General features: G+C 43.7%; 1 protein-coding gene across 13 annotated transcripts in view; it reads right to left on the bottom strand.

Moving 5' to 3' along the window:
- The window catches only part of CEP112 (centrosomal protein 112), a 309950-nt gene that overhangs the window by 279156 nt on the left and 11536 nt on the right, over positions 1–19258 (bottom strand). For 9 of the 13 annotated variants that reach the window (XM_040244376.1, XM_040244381.1, XM_040244382.1 and 6 more), the window contains exon 4: positions 17031–17203. The exons of 1 other annotated variant lie outside the window; for it this stretch is intronic. In XM_040244376.1, the coding sequence (XP_040100310.1) occupies positions 17031–17203 (173 nt within the window). The remainder of the gene's footprint in view (positions 1–17030; positions 17204–19258) is intronic. 3 more of the 13 variants (XM_040244385.1, XM_040244388.1, XM_040244386.1) reach the window with 1 other exon arrangement.

The raw sequence follows: 19258 nt of genomic DNA, 5'->3' as shown, positions 1-19258 counted from the left end.
CGGGCGTGCTCTGGGCTCTCCACCCCATGCGTGCGCGGGTGTGCTTCTGTGCACGGGCGTGCTCTGGGCTCTCCACCCCATGCATGCACAGGTGTGCTTCTGTGCGCGGGCTGCTTCTGGGCTCTCCACCCAGTCTGCCCACATGGTTGTCTTTATGCCTGTGACGCAACGTTTCCTCTTCTAATTTTATCCGATCATTTACCTGTCCATTCATTCATATATTCCTTCAGCAAATAACTGAGTGAGCAACTGTGTTGCACGGTATAGTGACAGGTCTTAGGAATCCAACCGCGAACAGGGTAGAGTCTCCCCCTCAAGGAGCTTTGTGAAGAGGAACCGCAGGCTGATACCGGAAAACACTCTCCCCTTTACAGCTTGGATAAGGTCATTCTCAGTCTTTGTATCATCTTCATGAAACATGGAGTCATAAGAAGAAAAACACTTTGTTGATTGCTACACGATACCTAAGAATGGCGGCTTCTACAGCACTACTGCTGGCAAACTCGGGTGCCTCCTTTACCAAATTTGAGCAGAGTGTATCAAGTGTCGAAGGGGATGCTCACATTTACAGTAGTGTCTGTCCTTTGAGGGCATCCCCAGTGGCTCAGTGGTAAAGAATCTGCTGCCTGCAATGCAGGAAATGCGGGTTCGACCCCTGGGTCGGGAAGATTCACTGGAGAAGGGAGCAGCTACCCACTCCAGACTCATGCCTGGAGAATCTCATGAACAGAGGAGCCTGGCAGGTGGCCCACAATGCAGCCACAAGAGCCGGACGTGATTCAGCAGCTAAAGCAACAACTGTCCTGTGTACAGAGGTCGGCATGGGCACATCTCTTTGCGCCAACAAGTACCTAATACCAAGTATACCTGCGATTTCCAAAGGCAGTGTGTGCTGGGCGCTCACTCTCCAAGTGATTATAGCATTTCAGTGTAACCAGGCAACAAACTTTTAATTCAAAAACCACTAGTTATTTTTATTTAAAATGCAAAAGAGAAATGTTCTTTCATCACAAAAGACAAATATCGCTGGCCACAGATCTCGCCTCCCACGTTTCCCAGCACAAACACTGGACGTGAACTTTGCCCCCGTGTCCAGGTCGTGCTGTCCTTCGTGCGTCTCAGACCAGCATCAGCACTGACTGTCCTGCACAGCGGCCCGCACGCCTGGGCTGGGGACTCCATCCTCGCTAGATCCCAGATCACACTGGTGCGAAAGGCACTTAAGAGCACGGTTGTAGCCCTTCTGGTGGCTTTTCTCAACTCTAGCAATTCATACAGCCGCTTCCATCCTCTTTTTCTTTTCCACGCCTCTTCAGTCTGTATTGGGAGATGCAAGCTACTAACAGCAGGAAAGATTAAAACTGCATATTGGTGCAGAAAGCTCCCTTGATCCTTCAAAGACAGCACCACACTGTTTTGATGACTGTGACCAGGGTGTAAGTCTTGAAATTAGAAAATGCTAGAATCCCAGCTTTTTCTTTTCCAACACTGTTTTGCTATTCACTGTCACTTGAGATTCTGTATGAATTTTAGGAAGAATTTTCTTTTTTCTGGAAAAAAAAGCCACTGGAATTTTGATAGGGATTGAATATATCACTTTGGGTCATACTGTACATCTTAACAATATTAATTCTTCCAACCCAGGAACATAGGATGCCTTTCCATTTACCACGGTGTCTTTTTAAATTTCTCTCAACAGTATCTTGTAGTTCTTTTTTTTTTTTAAGTGTATAACTCTTTTGCCTCCTTGGTTAAGTTTATTCCTAATTATTTTATCCTTTTTTATACTAAAGCAAATGAAACTTTTTAAAATTTCCTTTTCTGATTCTTCATTGTTAATGTATAAAAATGCAACTGATTTTTCTGTGTTGGTTTCATTAGTTTTCCATTGAGTTTTCTGTATCTAAGACCACACCACCTGTGAACAGAGATTCATTTTCTTCTTTTCAGTTTTGATGACTTTTCTTCCTTTTCCTTGGCTAATTGCTCTGGTTAGTACTTCCGGTACTACGTCAAACAGCAGTGATGAGAGTGGGCGTCCCTGTCTTATTAGTGCTCTTAAACGCAAAGCTTTTGCTTTCATCATTAAGTATGCTATTATTTGTGGGCTTTTCATACATGGCCTTTATTATTTTGAGGTAGTTTCCTTCTATTTCTAGTTTGTCAGGTATTTTTATCAAGAAAAGCTGTTAAATTTTGTCACATCTTTTTCTGCATCGAGTTCTGAGATGACCGTGCGGCTTTTTTCCATCATTCTATATTACAATGCCTGTTGCATTTGTCAAAATTTCCTTGCGCTCTAGGAATACATCTCACGTTGTCATGGTGTATAATTCTTTTAATGTGCTGTTGAACTGTTTCCTAGTGTCTTTCTGAGGAATTTTTTCATCAATGCTCACCAGGAATATTGGTCTGTAGTTTTCTTTTCTCATAATATCTTTGTCTGGCGTTGGTACCACGGTAATGCTAGCTTCACACCATAAGCCTAGAAGTACCCCCTTCTCTTCTCTTCAGTTTTGGAAGCATTAAGGAGAACGGGTGCTGAGAATTCTTTAAATGTTTGATAGAATTAACCAGAGGACAAGATGGTGAGATAGCATCACCGACTCGAGCAAACTCTGGGGAACAGTGAAGGAGAGGGCAGCCTGGCACGCTGCAGCCCACGAGGTCGCCAAGACTCGACACGACTTAGGGCAACAGCAGCAGAACTCACCAGTGAAGCTCTCTGGTCCCGCGCTTCTCCCTGGTGGGAGGCTCTGAAGACGGCTTCAGTCTCCTTGAGTCCAGGCACTACAGTCCACGCGGTTGGAAAAGATGGGACCCGACTCAGCGAATTTCACTCTCACTCTCCTTACTAATCGTGGGTCTGTTCAGATTCTCTTCTTCATGACTCAGTCAGGGTAGATTGTCTGTTCTTACACATTTACCCACTTCATCTAGGTGATCCAATTTGTTGGTTCACAACTGTTTCTTGTACTCATTTATAATCCTTTTTATTTCTGTAAAATTGGTGCTAATATCCCTTCTTTCATCTCTGATGTCAGATGAGTCTTTTTTTCTAGACAGTTCAGCTAAAAGTTTGTCACTTTTGTTAAAAAAAAAAAAAAACTTGATTTCCTTGATTTTCTCTGATGCTTTGCCCAATATCTATTCTGTTTATTTCTACTCTAATTTTTATCATTTCCTTTCTTCTGCTAGCTTCAGTTTATTCTTTTTCCAGAGGAAATGGCAACCGACTCCAGTGTTCTTGCCTGGAGAATCCCAGGGACGGAGGAGCCTGGTGGGCTGCCGTCTCTGGGGTCGCACAGAGTCGGACACGACTGAAGCGACTTAGCAGCAGCAGCAGCAGCAACATATAAATTTAGATTGCTGATGCGCAATCTTCCTTCTTTTCCATGTAAGTTTGAAACTATAAACTCCCCACACGGTGCATTCTGCATCCCCTAAGTTCAGGTACGTTGTGTTTTCATTTGTCTCAAAATGTTTTGTGATTTTCCATTTGATATCTCCTTTGCTTGATTAACAAAGCTAGTGGAGGTGATGGAATTCCAGTGGAGCTGTTTCAAATCCTGAAAGATGATGCTGTGAAAGTGCTTCACTCAATATGCCAGCAAATTTGGAAAACTCAGCAGTGGCCACAGGACTGGAAAAGGTCTATTTTCATTCCAATTCCAAAGAAAGGCAATGCCAAAGAATGCTCAAACTACCGCACAGTTGCACTCATCTCACATGCTAGTAAAGTAATGCTCAAAGTTCTCCAAGCCAGGCTTCAGCAATACGTGAACCGTGAACTCCCTGATGTTCAAGCTGGTTTTAGAAAAGTCAGAGGAACCAGAGATCAAATTGCCAACATCCACTGGATCATGGAAAAAGCAAGAGAGTTCCAGAAAAACATCTATTTCTGTTTTATTGACTATGCCAAAGCCTTTGACTGTGTGGATCACAATAAACTGTGGAAAATTCTGAGAGAGATGGGAATACCAGACCACCTGACCTGCCTCTTGACAAATCTGTATGCAGGTCAGGAAGCAACAGTTAGAACTGGACATGGAACAACAGACTGGTTCCAAATAGGAAAAGCAGTACGTCAAGGCTGTATATTGTCATCGTGCTTATTTAACTTCTGTGCAGAGTACATCATGAGAAACGCTGGACTGGAAGAAACACAAGCTGGAATCAACATTGCTGGGATATGCAGATGATACCACCCTTATGGCAGAAAGTGAAGAGGAGCTAAAAAGCCTCTTGATGAAAGTGAAAGAGGAGAGCGAAAAAGTTGGCTTAAAGCTCAATATTCAGAAAATGAAGATCATGGCATCCGGTCCCATCACTTCATGGGAAATAGATGGGGAAACAGTGGAAACAGTGTCAGACTTTATTTTTTGGGCTCCAAAATCACTGTAGATGGTGACTGCAGCCATGAAATTAAAAGATGCTTACTCCTTGGAAGAAGTTATGACCAACCTAGATAGCATATTCAAAAGCAGAGACATTACTTTGCCGACTAAGGTCCGTCTAGTCAAGGCTATGGTTTTTCCTGTGGTCATGTATGGATGTGAGAGTTGGACTGTGAAGAAGGCTGAGTGCCGAAGAATTGATGCTTTTGAACTCTGGTGTTGGAGAAGAGTCTTGAGAGTCCCTTGGACTGCAAGGAGATCCAGCCAGTCCATTCTAAAGGAGATCAACCCTGGGATTTCTTTGGAAGGAATGATGCTAAAGCTGAAGCTCCAGTACTTTGGCCACCTTATGCGAAGAGCTGACTCATTGGAGAAGACTCTGATGCTGGGAGGGATTGGGGGCAGGAGGAGAAGGGGACGACCGAGGATGGCTGGATGGCATCACGGACTCGATGGACGTGAGTCTGAATGAACTCCGGGAGATGGTGATGGACAGGGAGGCCTGGCGTACTGCGATTCATGGGGTCGCAGAGAGTCGGACACGACTGAGCAACTGAACTGAACTTGCTTGATTAAGAGTTTGTTATTTAATTCCTACATATTTATGAATTTTCCAGTTTTACTACAGATAGTGATTCCTAGTTTCCGTTCACACACAGGATTCACAGGAGGCCTACAAAGGCCCTGAGGAAATTATACCAGCAAAATCACTGCTCTTAGACCAAAAAGGACAGAGTGAAAATGAAAAGGGGCCACTGGACGCCCAAAATTCTTCTGTAAGGAAGCTCACTAAGAGAACTGCAGACACATACTAGTTTTCACAAAAAACAAAGGATAACGCAGAACGTAGAATCAAAAGCCTCCTCCTACTTGGAGGAGCCAAGAGACACAGAATATTATATCCAGCTTTTGAGCTCTAATTAAGGAACTTTCAACATTTGCCCAAGTGGGCTTCAGAATTGCTATGGACTCCTCTGTACCTCCTTTTTAGAAATGTCTATAGTGATTCTTGTATGCTGGGTGTGTGGGAAGCAGGTAACTATTGGAATCGATGTTTCTCCAAACAAGATACACAAACGGGCACATGAAAAAATGTTCTGCGTCATCAGCCATTAGGGAAACGTCAATCAAAGCCATAACGAGATAGATACCACCATATGAAGACGACCAAAATCTAAACCACTGACAATATCAACACTTTAGGATGTGAAGAAGCTGGAATGGTCATGGGGGTGTAAAATGGCACTGCCATTTTAGGAAAGGGTTTGCTTCCCTAAAAAAGTTAAAAATAAACTTACTGCACAACTCACTGCTAGATATCTATACAGAAGAAATGAAAAACAAGTGTCCAAGCAAAAATATGTATATGAAAGTCCACAGTAGCATTTTTCAGAATAGTTAAAAACTAACAATCCAAATATCTATTAACTAGTGAATGGGTAAAGAAATGATTGATTCTCAATCAAAACCTCAACAGGGGCATGTGTACGGGCATTATAAAAACTGGCAAGATAATTCTAAAACTCATATGGGAATACAAAGGACCAAAAAGAACCAAGGAAGTCTCAAAGAAGAGGAAAGCTGGAGCACACGCACTACTCTGAAAAATCAAGACTCGTTTTCAAGCTGCAGTAACTAAGGGGGTGAAGTGTCTGTACACAGACAGATGAAGAGGCCAAGGCAGGGGACAGGGCTCCAGAAACCCAAGCAAACAAGATTTCCTGGTTTACAGGAATGGTGTCAACCACAGCAGTGGGGAAAGAATAGCTTTTCTAACTGTTAATGGATCAAATGGCTATCAACTACCCACGGGAGGGGTGGGAGAAGGACTCCGACCTCACTTTATACATAGAAACCAGCTCCCTAAGTAGCTCAATCCCAAGGGTTAAATAAGGAAGCTTGTAGAAGGTAACAAGGCAAACATTCCCATGCTCTTGGAACAGGCAAGGCAAAAAATCTTAAACAGGACACGAAAAAACACAAATAATATCCCAGATGACTGACTAAAAATAATTTACATTCTAATTGAATATCGTTCAACAGAACAAATCAGTGAAAGTGGGAGAAGATATTTGCCATATATGTATCAAAGGATTTGTTTATGAAAATATGAATAGTTGTAACAAATCTATGGAGAAAAGACTGATAAACCTTTTTTATTACAATGTGGACAGAGACAAATTGAACTTCACAAAAGAAGATACCCAAATGGCTAGCAAGCATAGAAAATATCAATATTATATCAAGCATAGAAAAGCCCAATATCATCAGTAATGAGGGAAGATGCAAATTAAAACCCATATCGAGTATACTAGCATTTAGGCTAAAGCTGGAGAAGCTGACAAACCAAGAACTGGTAAGGATGTGAGACAGACTTTTAAACCCTCCTGGTGGCAGAGTACACTGCTACCGACATCATGTCAACTCTGGCAATATCTACCACACTTACAGCTCCAAGTAAACACGGTGTGCTTACGGGCACTAGAAGAGGTGGGAAAGGATGCTCACAGGGCTAACGGTAAAACTCCCAAACACCCAACAACGGGCAAAATGGATACAGAAATGTGACGTATTCGCACAGTAATAAAGTAAGAATAACCCACTGCTACACGCAACGACACGCATCAATCTCAGGGCACAGTGCTGAGCGAAAGAAGCTGGAGAGTGAGGACACTTCAGGAACTGAAAACCAAGCTGTGGCCACATACTGCAGAACAGCGATCAGCTTCGGGGGCGATGAGCGGCTGCGGGGAGAGAGAGAGCTCTCTGGAGAGCTGGCAGTGGTCTCTGTCCTGACCTAGGAGAGGACACTCGGGCGCAGTCACTCTGTAAAGCTGCATCAGGCGTCACACTTCAGATCTGTGAGTCTCGTCATGTTATACACTGACTTTAAAAGTTTCCTACAAAACAAAGAATGAGCTACAGCTATATTTATTAACATGGATGAATCTGAAAAATACGAGAGAAGGAAGCAAGCTTCAAAATAATATATACAGTAGGGTTTCACTTACATGCAGTTTAAAAAAAAAGCAAAGAAATAATTAACACAAAATATAGGACACTGGTCTTTCAGGAGATGGGAAGCAGAGGCACCAAGGCAAAGGGTGGCTGAAGGTTTCCGGGATGCAGCAAAGTGCTGCTTCCCGGCCAGGTCAAAAGTATAGGGATGTTTATTTTATAACAGTCTTGAAATGCATTTTCATATAGTTTTTACATACATGCTATGCTTCACAGTTGTAAAAACATTTTAAGACTAATACAACTACTGTGTTATAAATCAGAAACTAAAGTGAGAACTAACTTTAGACTTCAGATCTTTGCATTCATCTAAGTAGCAATTAATACTGTTACATACCACCTGCAGAAGTCTTCTTACCGCATCACTAACATCAATGAAACATGCAAATAACTAGCAACAACTAATACTACAGGAAAGTATGAAATAACACTAAAAATAAGAAAATCAAAATAATTTACAAGGATCTACAACATATTTATTCTAATATTTCAAAGGGAATTTTATTAGGAATAAAAAGAAAAACAAAACTAAATTTTAAAAAGTGAGAAGCCTGACAAGACTAAAAACTGACCAGAGATTCATAAACATTTTAAGACTTCGTATTTTTCCCATTTACTACTTTAGAATAACACACTTGACTTTAAACTTAAAAATAGAAACCATCTTTAGAAGTCAACACATTTAAATCCATGTTTATTAATATATCTCTGGTTTAACAGTACCAACATTGCAGAAAGTATTTTAACTCCCTTTAAATTGTTGTACAATCCTCGTATAAGGTTACCGTCATCCTTCTCTGCTTAAAAGAACATCGAGACTAAACTGTTCAATATTATGATCTCACAAAAAGAAACTTGCTTGTGAAATAAAAAGATACTTATTACAAAGCCCCACTCATTAAAAATGTTTAAAAAAGAAGTGACTAAATTTGTCAAAAATCTGACTCATTGAAAAAAATGTTTAAAGCCTAAAAGAAATGCCAGGTCATTATTTTCAGAGCCATTCCATCTCAGCTACAAACTGCTTGTTGCTGCTCGGCCTTGTCTTGGTAAATACCTAAGAAGGATATTTAATTAGCACATCACTGTTGAAAATTAGTGAACAGTTAAGTGGTCCCATGAGTGTGTGAAACGCACTGCTGGACTGAGGGTCCTAAGAAAGAGGTGAGGCAGTCTTACTCCCACAGCTCAAGGTTAAACGTGTCCCTGACAAGCATCCATTCTAGCAAAAAGACCAAATCAATCAGACTGGTTCCATACTAACTGTTCTCTCCAAACAAAAGGATGAGAAAGGCTGGTCCTCCTTTCAGTAAATAAGGGAATCGATCAATCTTTCTTTCTTCCAAACAGACCAGCTGGGGAAGCCCCTCTGAAACCTTAGGCTGACCAACTGAGACGAACCGCTGACCAGAAGTGACCCTCACCAATGAGAGCAGACGCCTGCCCAGGACAGTCTCCCCTGGGCAGAGGCGGCTGAGAGGTGCCAAGCCCCAACGCCCCCTCCCTACCCGCCTCACCGCCCCCCAGAGAGCAGCTCCCATCCACCAGGAAGACCAGGTCTCTGACCTCCAAGCCCCACACGCTCTCTGAGTTAATTAAAGCCCAACATTTCATTCCTCGGGGATACACTGGCCACCCTTCATGCGCCTGCCAGCCACGAGTGGACAGGGGCCGCTACGTGGGCCGGAGCAGCCGCAGACGCGCCTACTGCAGTAACCACCCGCGACGCACACACAGATACGAACACGCGTGAGGCACGGCTGCAGACAGATCTCTGCCTCATCGGCAGGGCGACTCTCAACTGAAAGGAGCGCACTGCTGTGAGTAAGACTGAAGGAGGCTGTACCGTGCGTGACCCCAACCGCCCCAGCCAGGGACACAGACAAGCCCAAGGACGGCAAGGCAATGACCAGCTCCCCCATGAATCCACCCAACTCAGAAGCAGGGGCCATTTACAGGTCAGTGTCATTCACATACAGAAATGGAGCCGAACAAAGAAGAGTCTGCCTATTACGTTGTTTGAGGATACAGACTAAAAATTAAATCAATGTTTTTAAAGCGAACATGTTTTTCACATGGGCATCAACATATCCATACGCAAGCACAAGCACATTTTCGTTACTTGATCACCATCTGCTGGTGACATGTTTAAACTGCAGCCGCAAGCGAAGGGCTGGCTGTCCCGGGAGACACTGAAAGGGCACAGAGCCTCAGCTTTTCGCCACAGTCATTGCTGGAAAACGTCATGTTAAAGAGGGCCATCGTAGAGCAAATCCTATTCTCCATAAGGGCAGGGCTATAATTAGATTCTTCATTCCAGGCTAAAACCTGGCATGAAATAACCCATGGAAAGGTCTCATTAAAGCAAGATGCAGAAATTAGCGTCCCCTATCCTCCTCTGGAAGGACTGATGCTAAAGCTGAAACTCCAGTACTTTGGCCACCTCATGCGAAGAGTTGACTCATTGGAAAAGACTGTGATGCTGGGAGGGATTGGGGGCAGGAGGAGGAGGGGACGACAGAGGATGAGATGGCTGGATGGCATCAGCGACTCGATGGACGTGAGTCTGAGTGAACTCCGGGAGTTGGTGATGGACAGGGAGGCCTGACGCGCTGCCATTCATGGGGTCGCAGAGAGTCGGACACGACTGAGCGACTGAACTGAACTGAACTGATCCTCATGTGAGGAGGGCATGGCAACCCACTCCAGAATCCTTGCCTGAAGAGTCCCCATGGACAGAGAAGCCTGGTGGGCTATAGTCCACGGGGTCGCAAAGAGCTGGACATGACTGAAGGGACTTAGCATGCATCCTCATTTAAAACGGGGTCATTATTCCCTCAGTGCTTTCTTAAAGGTGTGAAAAGGTACTATTTAAAGGACACGACATGAATTAAAAGATACAACTTTTATTTATACCAAGTTCGCCTAAATGTAATATGAGAAAAGTAACACATGTGCTTAGTCAGGCCACCCCAGGGACCACACCCACCCCCTCCCCCAGGCTCCTCTGTCCATGGGACTCTCCAGGCGAGAACACTGGCGTGGGCTGTCATTTCCTCCTCCAGGGGACCTTCCTGACCTAAGAATCGAACCCGCATCTCTTGCGTCTCCTGCCTTCACCACTGGCGCCGCCGAGGAGTGATGGTTCTGCTTGCACGCTCCTAGAACTGTGAAGCATTCTGGATCATGATTCTTTATAAAGTGACATCTAAAGAAACCTGAACTACTAATGCCTTCTTTTTCAACAACAAAGTCCTCTAAGATGACCAGAACTGTCTTTCTTCCATGCGAAGCAGTGTTTAAAGGCTGGGGTTTATTCGACAGTACTCTTTGCTTTCTCCTAACTCATAACTCTTAACCAAAGTTTCAAGTTAAAAATAATGTGGCATTAAATCACTCTTTTTCATCTTTCCTCACCTCAGGGCCTAACTACACTTTGGTGATAAGCTACCAGACCACATCATAGTTGGTTGCAAACTCATAAAGATAATTACCAGCCATTACAAAGAAGCTTCAGAACATCTTCCACAGAACTGCAGGAGAAGAATCCACGCACTGTCTTTGTGTGTCTTTGGGATAATGCGCACCAGGACAAGCACTGATGCCCGATCCTACGTAGGCAGCTTCTACCACCTGGTGTGGAGAAATGTTTAAAACCAGGGCCAGCCACACTGTGTTCCCTCTGTTCCGGAAAAGGGCACTTGCTGAGCTAGCCGAATAAAGATTGCGTCAAAGCCTCTTTTATTCTCACTTTATTTATTTCTAATTTCTTTGGCTGTGCTGCATGGCTTACGGGATTTTCATTCTCGGACCAGGGATTGAACCCAGGCCCTGGCATGACGAGTCCTAACCACTGGACCACTAAGGAGCTCTCCAAAGCCTCTTCTAAAACACTACTCCCTCTGTATTCCGAGAATGCGCAGGATTCACACTTATAAGCAGAACCCTCCTGCACAGCCATTAATTTCCTTTTCTCAGGAGCACGAAATGACTTTTAAATTGAAATTAATTAACGACCAACGGATTTAAGACGACACTTCTGGGAAGATTAGGTCATGAGAGGAGCCGAGCTGACAAGCAAGCCCACGTGAAGGACCCCGCACCCTGAAGCTGGGGAGCGACAGCCCCACATCACAGGCACCGGGAGGGCTCCCCCACCCTCGCGGCTCTGAGGCCAGCACTGCCGCCTCCCTCTCACAAAGGACGACACTGGGTTCGGAGAAAGGAAGGAGCGTGCCTGAGGACATGCGGCTGCCAAGTGTCAGAAGTGATATCTGAACAGAGGCAAACTGCCTCATTTCACTCAACCCAGAAATAACCACGAACAAAGGCACAGTCGCCCGAGACTGCCAACGAAGTGCAAGGCAGGGAAGAGGATTAAAGTGAAGTTTCCGTATTTGCTGCAAAAAGTCCTCGTGCCTGCACGGTCTACCAGAAAGAACACAGGGTCTGGAATCCTAAGACCTAGATTCCAGTTCTGCATCCATCACTGGGGTGTTTACTGACCTTCCTGAAGCGGTAACCTCCTCAATAAACACAAAGGACAACTGGGTCAACCTCACAGAATTCTAGAGCACAAAGTCAGATAACTCACGAAAGATTTCTAGAACAGTATCTGGCGCACAGCAGGTGCTCCATAAATGTACAACTCGCCTCACTTGGTTCCTGTTTTAACAAATGAGAAATGTAAGCGTAACCCACAAACACTGTCTATCGGGCAAACTCGGTCCTTCTGTTGAAAGCTGTGTATTTGCTGTGCCTGGTCAGAGTCACTAACGTGCATCACTAACCGAAATAGTGTGTACGGCTGACGGCTGTAATTAGAGAGTATTCTGGAAGGCAACTTGACAGTCTATCAAAAAATAAGTGTGGTTATTAAAAGTAACAGACACATGTATAAAAAAAAGGTTTTAACTTTTCACACCAGATTACCCCACTCCCTAAACGTAAAACAGCTTCACACATGGCACCCAGAAATATTCCACACACGTGTGCACGTACATATCCATACATCCTTTTTAAGAGATACGCACACACAAATGGAAGCTTAGTACACTTCTATGTACTTTTTTTTGAACTTCACATCTCTGAGACATCACTCCATACTAGCCCAGGTATTCTTCTGTACCACTGCACAAGATGTCGAACCTACTAACAATCCCACCAACAGCTCATTATATGTTTCCCTATTCCTGGCTACAGAGTCAGTACCAGCCCCAATACAGGTTTATCATGATACATGGCATGATGTCAGCTGAGACATACTTTATAATACTAAAGCATCGCCGGCAACAGAGACAGGTCAGAGTAAATCTACACATGGATCATCATCTGTGTCTGAGAAGACCACACAGGTCACACGGCACAGGATTAAAGCACAGCTGAGTCACGAAAGAACAGGACGCGCACCGCGAGCAGACTGACGATCTTTAGCTACGCATCTGCGAGCATGCGTGCATGTGTGTGCGCGGAATGCTTAGCTACGCATCTGTGGGCGTGCGTGTGTGTGCGCGGAATGCTTAGCTATACATCTGTGGGCGTGCGTGTGCGCAGAATGATTAGCTACGCATCTGTGGGCACGTGTGTACATGGAATGCTTAGCTACGCATCTGCGGGCGTGCATGTGCGCGGAATGCTTAGCTACGCATCTGCGGGCGTGCGTGTGCGCGGAATGCTTAGCTACGCATCTGTGGACATGTGTGTACATGGAATGACGCCCAACACGTGCTGACGCCCACTACTCTCACCGGGAAGTGGGGTGAGAACACGGACAGAAGAGGACACGTTTCACCAACAGTCCTACACTGAGATGTTTACAAGAATGTACCACGTATGAGTGCCTAATCTTCTAAAATGAGGATAAAAGTGTTAGTATCTGCTGCTGCATAACCAACTTCCCCCAACAGAACACTCTGAACACCACCCACGCTTGTCCCAGTTTCCGTGGGCCAGCAGCGTGGGCGCGGCCGCACCGGACCCTCTGCTCAGGGCCGCAGGAGGCTGTGCTTGGGATCTGCCCAGGGCCGGGCCCCCAGCCTGGACGGAGGAACCCACCTTGCCTGCTGTCACGGCTGGCGGTAGCTTCACCTCCTTCCAGCCACAGACTCAGGGCAGCCCGCTCCTCAGCAGCAAGGGAGACAGCAGGCCCTTAGAGTGGGTCTGCACGCAGGGCAGTCTCCAACGCGGCCAGGCACTCACGGAAGTGACGGCCCATCCCCTCGGCCATACTCTGCAGGTGAGACGCCACTCACAGGTCTGGCCCACACTCACGGAGAAGGGGCCGTACAAGGCTGTCACCGCCCAGAGCAGGGTCCTGGGGCCACCTGAAGGTCCAGGCACCACAAAGACAATGAGGGCCTTTACCGTCACGCCGCGCTAAGCTCCTGGAAGATGACCAGGAGGTAATTCACACAGATGTGACTCACAGCTGTCCGGCTAAATGAAATTACCCAGACTGCACAGGGGAGAGACCCAAGTCTCTGGTCTCACCAGGAACATTTTGTAAAATCATATATTGAAATACTATTATCAAATTTACAAATTTGTAAAATATGTACTTTAATTACAAACTTAAAGAATTGCAACAATATATTTCAGTAGACTTGTCAGTTATTCCTATTTTATCCTATTTGTTTTATCATTCCCCAAACTCAGATATAACTCAGATATTGCACTATCAATAAAAGAATCAGATATTTGATATAAAAATATAATAAAAGATCTCTCATAATATGGCAAAGCAATTTGGAAAGTGGTTTTTCTAAAATAAACTAAGGGTAACAACATAATCTTAAACCAAGTACCGTGAAAAAGGAAAGCAAAGGATAAAACCAGGACAGGACTGCTCACATGTTGAGACTTAAGTGAAATGCTAAGTTCACTAGCGGGCAGCGTGTATTTGAGGAGGAAAGCACGAGAGTGAGCCTGACTGCGCACAACCTCACCGCGAGGCTGGGGCGCCTGGGGCGCGGCCGCACGACACACACTGCGGGAGAATGAAGGCGCGGGAGAGGCGCCACCTCTCCTGAACAGGAGTCCCGGCAAAGAGGCTTCAGAGGGCCTGTGCGTCTTTAACAATACGGAAAGGCCAGGACACAAACAGCATAATCTAAAATGCCATGAGAAATACTTCACATACAAAAAGGCCTAAGTAAAGCAGGATTTTATAAAGTGATCAAAAAAGAAACACTAAGGGGGAAAACCTTTCAAGATTAAAGAGGTTTTTCAAAGGACAAGTTGAAGTGGTTGTAAAATTTATGAGGCAGCATTAAACTTCAGTTCTAAGTAACAATAAATTATTCACTATAAAAACATCCATGCGTCACATGTTACAAGCCTCTTAAACTTTTTAGAACAATTTTGTGCAGAATTGATGAGATGTATTAGGTCAACATGAGCAGATTCTAACTTTTTCATCAGCACAGTATGACCACTCAGAGTAAAGGATCAACTCTAGAAAAGAAATATGAAGACAGACCATCAATAGATTCTACCACTGCTTATGAGCTGACCAAACACATAATGTATTTGGCCTTAAATTAAGCGTACTGCCTTTAGGTAAAGTAAGTTTTATTTTTAAGTGCCTTTATGTATGTAAAATTACAAATATCTATTAAGTAATATACATGCAAATTAAAAAGTTTAAACAGATAAGAGTTTAAAGCACGTAAGTAAAGACACTGTTATTTGGCCTTAGCCTTAGTGAAATTCTAACGCTTGACTAGAAAGACAGTTCTCTTTTCCAGTTCCTTCATTTTGTTTAACAACTTCATCAGAAGTAAGATAAGAAGGCTGGGAAACAAACAGGCGTCTCTAGCCTATATCCATACATCTCTTAACTTCTAAAATTTATCCCTCCTTCAAGTTTTTGTAAATAATTTTAAAAATAAATCCTCGTGGGCTACTCTCTCTGCCCCAGCATATCTGTCTGAAAGAGGCTTTGCACAGATGAAATTCAACGTGTGGCCTAACTACCCGCTCCCAGACTCCTGAGCGCACTCATCAAAGACTAAGACTCGGGCATGTGCCCTCAGCGCCTGCCCAGGGCACTGGGAACACTGCAAACATCTGGGAACATCGCCCAGAAAAGAAACACAGCCCCTGCGCTGTGAAGCTGCAGATCCAGCCCAAGGACAGTGAGCGCAGCGGAGACGCAGAGAGGACTCGTGCGCTAACAAGGCCCCCACACAGACCTGGGCCATCAGTGAGGTTCCTCTGAGGGGCTGAGTAGGAATGGGGGATGTCTGCTGTTTCCATTAATTACTTATTGTATAACAAATAACTGAAGCCTCAAACTCAAGTAAGTTTCATTGAAATGTCATTTTACTATAAGTGAGCAACAAAGAGAAATGTTACTTGTTAAAACCGTAGAGATTTTACTGTGGTTTCATCGCCCAGCAGAGTGACTGCGTAATATTTGAAGGATATTATCACCATATTTCCTCCAACTTGATCCTCTATTCTGAGAGAGAAAAGGTCCCATTCACCTGGATCCCCTGGAGGCCCCAAGGGCACCTCCTGTCCTGAACCCTGAGCTTCCCAGGAAGGCAGCTGCCATGGGCTCATCTGCTCCTTCCTTTTTGCGCTTCTGACACGTGTCCTAATTATATCGCCTCTTCTTGTTCTGCCTCTCCATATTAACTTATTTCCCCTTTCTAATAAAAACATGTCACACGGACCGGATCTCTTGCTTTACGTTCATCTGTTCTTTCCCACCATAATATGTGAGGTCTGAAAACCATAACCAGACCACATCAACTATGAAGATGTTTCAAATTACTAATGAGATTTCTGTACCCTTTAAGGAATAAAGCAAAAAAAAATTAATAGTAGAAAAGAAAGACTACATTGTTAACCTAATCAAATTCCAAAAACTAAAATTACTAAGGGAATGGGGAGGAGTGAAGCAGGAAGCGAGACACACGTCAGGTGACGCTGTCCAGTACGTCAACACTTCAGGGAACAGTGCCAAACGTAAAGCTCCAAATCTGATTAAAGTCCCATTTACATCTGTTCCTCCTAAAGGCCAAAAGTTATACTACAACAATAACTGTTTTATTGTGTACTTAAAATTCAGAAATTCACTTTTATTTGTACTAAAAATCGTATTTACGCTTATATCTAGTAAGAAAGCACAGTTTAATGGGGTTTATGTTTGCATTCATGATTCTATTAAATCAAAACAAATATTGTTTGGTGAGGGGAGAGAAGGAGAGAAATTCAAGCATAAGCTTCAAGATGGATATGGAAGATGTTGTAGTTTGTTGAAGTCACTGAAATATCCTCAGTTCATGCTTGTCCCAGAGGAAAACAGAGAACTATGTTACTTACGGACTTGCAATCACCATTTCCCAAGCAATGGGAAGAGATATAAATATTTAATAGATATTCAAAAATCACTTTAAAATGTAATATAATCTTCAATATACAATCAACAGAAAAGCAACATTGTTATTTTACCTACATGACATTCCTTAATAGCCCTCAACTTCAGGAAAAACATAAAGTAAACCAACTATTTACCATTTTAAAAAAAAAGGAAACATGGACTGCATTAACCAGCACCAAAGACAAGCTAAATATGAGCCACGCATGGGATCCCAGGCTCCGGCATACCTGTGGACAGCGGTCGGCGACTGCACCAAAGAGTGATCTTCTCCAGAGGAGAGCTCCCGGAACTCGCCGAATCTGTGCTCGCTGCTCCCCAGCTCGCCCACCACCCAGTCCGGTAATCCATCCGGGCTGGACCCTTTTGCTTGTGCTGGATTTGGTTCATCAAAATAGATGGACTGATTTTTAAAAATTAGAAAAATTATTCTTTCAAAATGTACTATATAATGAAATAATCAGTTAAGATTTCCATCAAGTTTCAAGTTTGACAACAACCTTTCAAATACTCAAGTTTAATTATATAAAAACATATCATTCAACGAAATAGTAAAATACATAAAAATGAATGGCTCACATTTTAGTTATGTCATGTTTAAATTTGATAAATCATAAAATTATACGACAGACACATATGATAATAATGATTTATACTACAAAGGAATATTAGCTTTCTGAAAAGACAATGAAAAGGTCTTTTTTGTGCTCACCTATTTCTTTCTGTGATCATTACTCTGTGGGCATGCACACACACACACACACACACACATACAAATCAGTAGGCAGAGAAACCAAAACCAATAAAAATCAGAAACCTCTTCATCATTAGTAATAACAGAGTTGAAGACCTAGAATTCAGTTCTGGCCATGCCACGACCTAGCCGAAAAATCCAAGACAGGTCTCTAGGCTTTTATGTTAGTATTATTATGTATAAACTAAGGCCCTTTCCTATGATCCCATAATATGAGTGTGAATGGGAAAACATGATACAGTACACTTGTATTTCAACATCTGAATATGTTTCAGAAAATGTTCTATCTTCAGTCGTTAAGAAGAAAGACACCAGCCCATTTATTTCTCCTCATGGGAGACCGGCTTCATGACACATTTCTGAAGGAAACTCTGCATATGAAGTTTGCATTAACTGTAATCCTCCCAATTCTACTCAAAAAATTCTCCAGGGGCTGTTCTCTAGGGAAGGTGACACACGACCCTCTATCGCAAGCCAAGCAAGCACAGCTGTTTCTTTTTAATTGAGGAAGTCACTTCAAGGCTTAATCAATTATCAAGCCAAGTAACTACCACCCCAAAGACTACTGGTCTTAAGGAAGTGCACGGCCACAGTTTACCGTATAAAGCAGAGTCTCATCAGGGCGCCTGGCGCTCTGCCATGGATAACAGAGATGGTCATCTAGCACGCAGCAGGCCTCTTGACTGAACTTTGGTTTAACGGATAAAATAGTCAAATCTTAACATATACTACACAGAAGTTCTACAGGGTTTCTCATTTTTTAATAAATATATATCTATCAGCAACCACCAACACCTACAGATTTCTCAAGTATCCAAACACCACATAAACCAAGACCCATCTCACGGTTATGAGGCCCCAGACAGTGAATACTCAACCAAGCACAAGGGCAGGTGCCTCTGTGACAAAGCTGCCTTTTGATAACAAAATCAAAGTACAGAAAATCACTTCTAAACTCTAATTATTGCCATTTTATTAGATTATAAAGAACATTAGAAGTCACTCAACCCAACCTCTCCTGTGCATTAAGTGAAACATATTCGCTGTCCAGTGGCTACGCTGTGCCTGACTTTGAGACCCCAATGCTGCAGCGCACCCAGCTTCCCTCCCCGTCACTATTCTGAAGCTTGGTCAAAATCATGTTAACATCCAGAAAGCTTCAGAAGCTAGAATGTACTGACATCCATACATCATTAGTGTAATCCAGTGAAAATTAATATAACCCATGAAATTTAGTGGGAAATTAAGGCTTGAAAATTAATTTTAAATTTTAAAGAAATATTGTAGAATACTGTGTGGTGACTGAATCGATTAAGTGCAGTCCCCTCAGAGCCCAGGCTCGAAGCGCCATTCAAGGTGGGAAAAACTGAATCAGGGAGCAAAAAGATAGCTTCCCTAACACCTGTCCCTGGGGTCGCGAAGAGTCGGGCACGACCGAGCGACTTCCCTTCCACTTTTCACTTTCATGCATTGGAGAAGGAAATGGCCACCCATTCCAGTGCTCTTGCCTGGAGAATCCCAGGGACGGGGGAGCCTGGTGGGCTGCCGTCTCTGGGGTCGCACAGTCGAACACGACTGAAGCAACTTAGCAGCAGCAGCAGCAATACCTATCTAGGACTTGTAACTTAATAAATGACCCTAGGGTGCTGTGTGAACAGGCCCTCGAGCGCCCCCGCCTGGGCATGCGCAGTAAGGCGCTTGGCG

This window comes from Oryx dammah, unplaced genomic scaffold (genome assembly GCF_014754425.2).
Source record: "Oryx dammah isolate SB20612 unplaced genomic scaffold, SCBI_Odam_1.1 HiC_scaffold_8, whole genome shotgun sequence".
Taxonomy (NCBI): domain Eukaryota; kingdom Metazoa; phylum Chordata; class Mammalia; order Artiodactyla; family Bovidae; genus Oryx; species Oryx dammah.
This window is presented reverse-complemented; position numbering and strand designations above follow the sequence as displayed.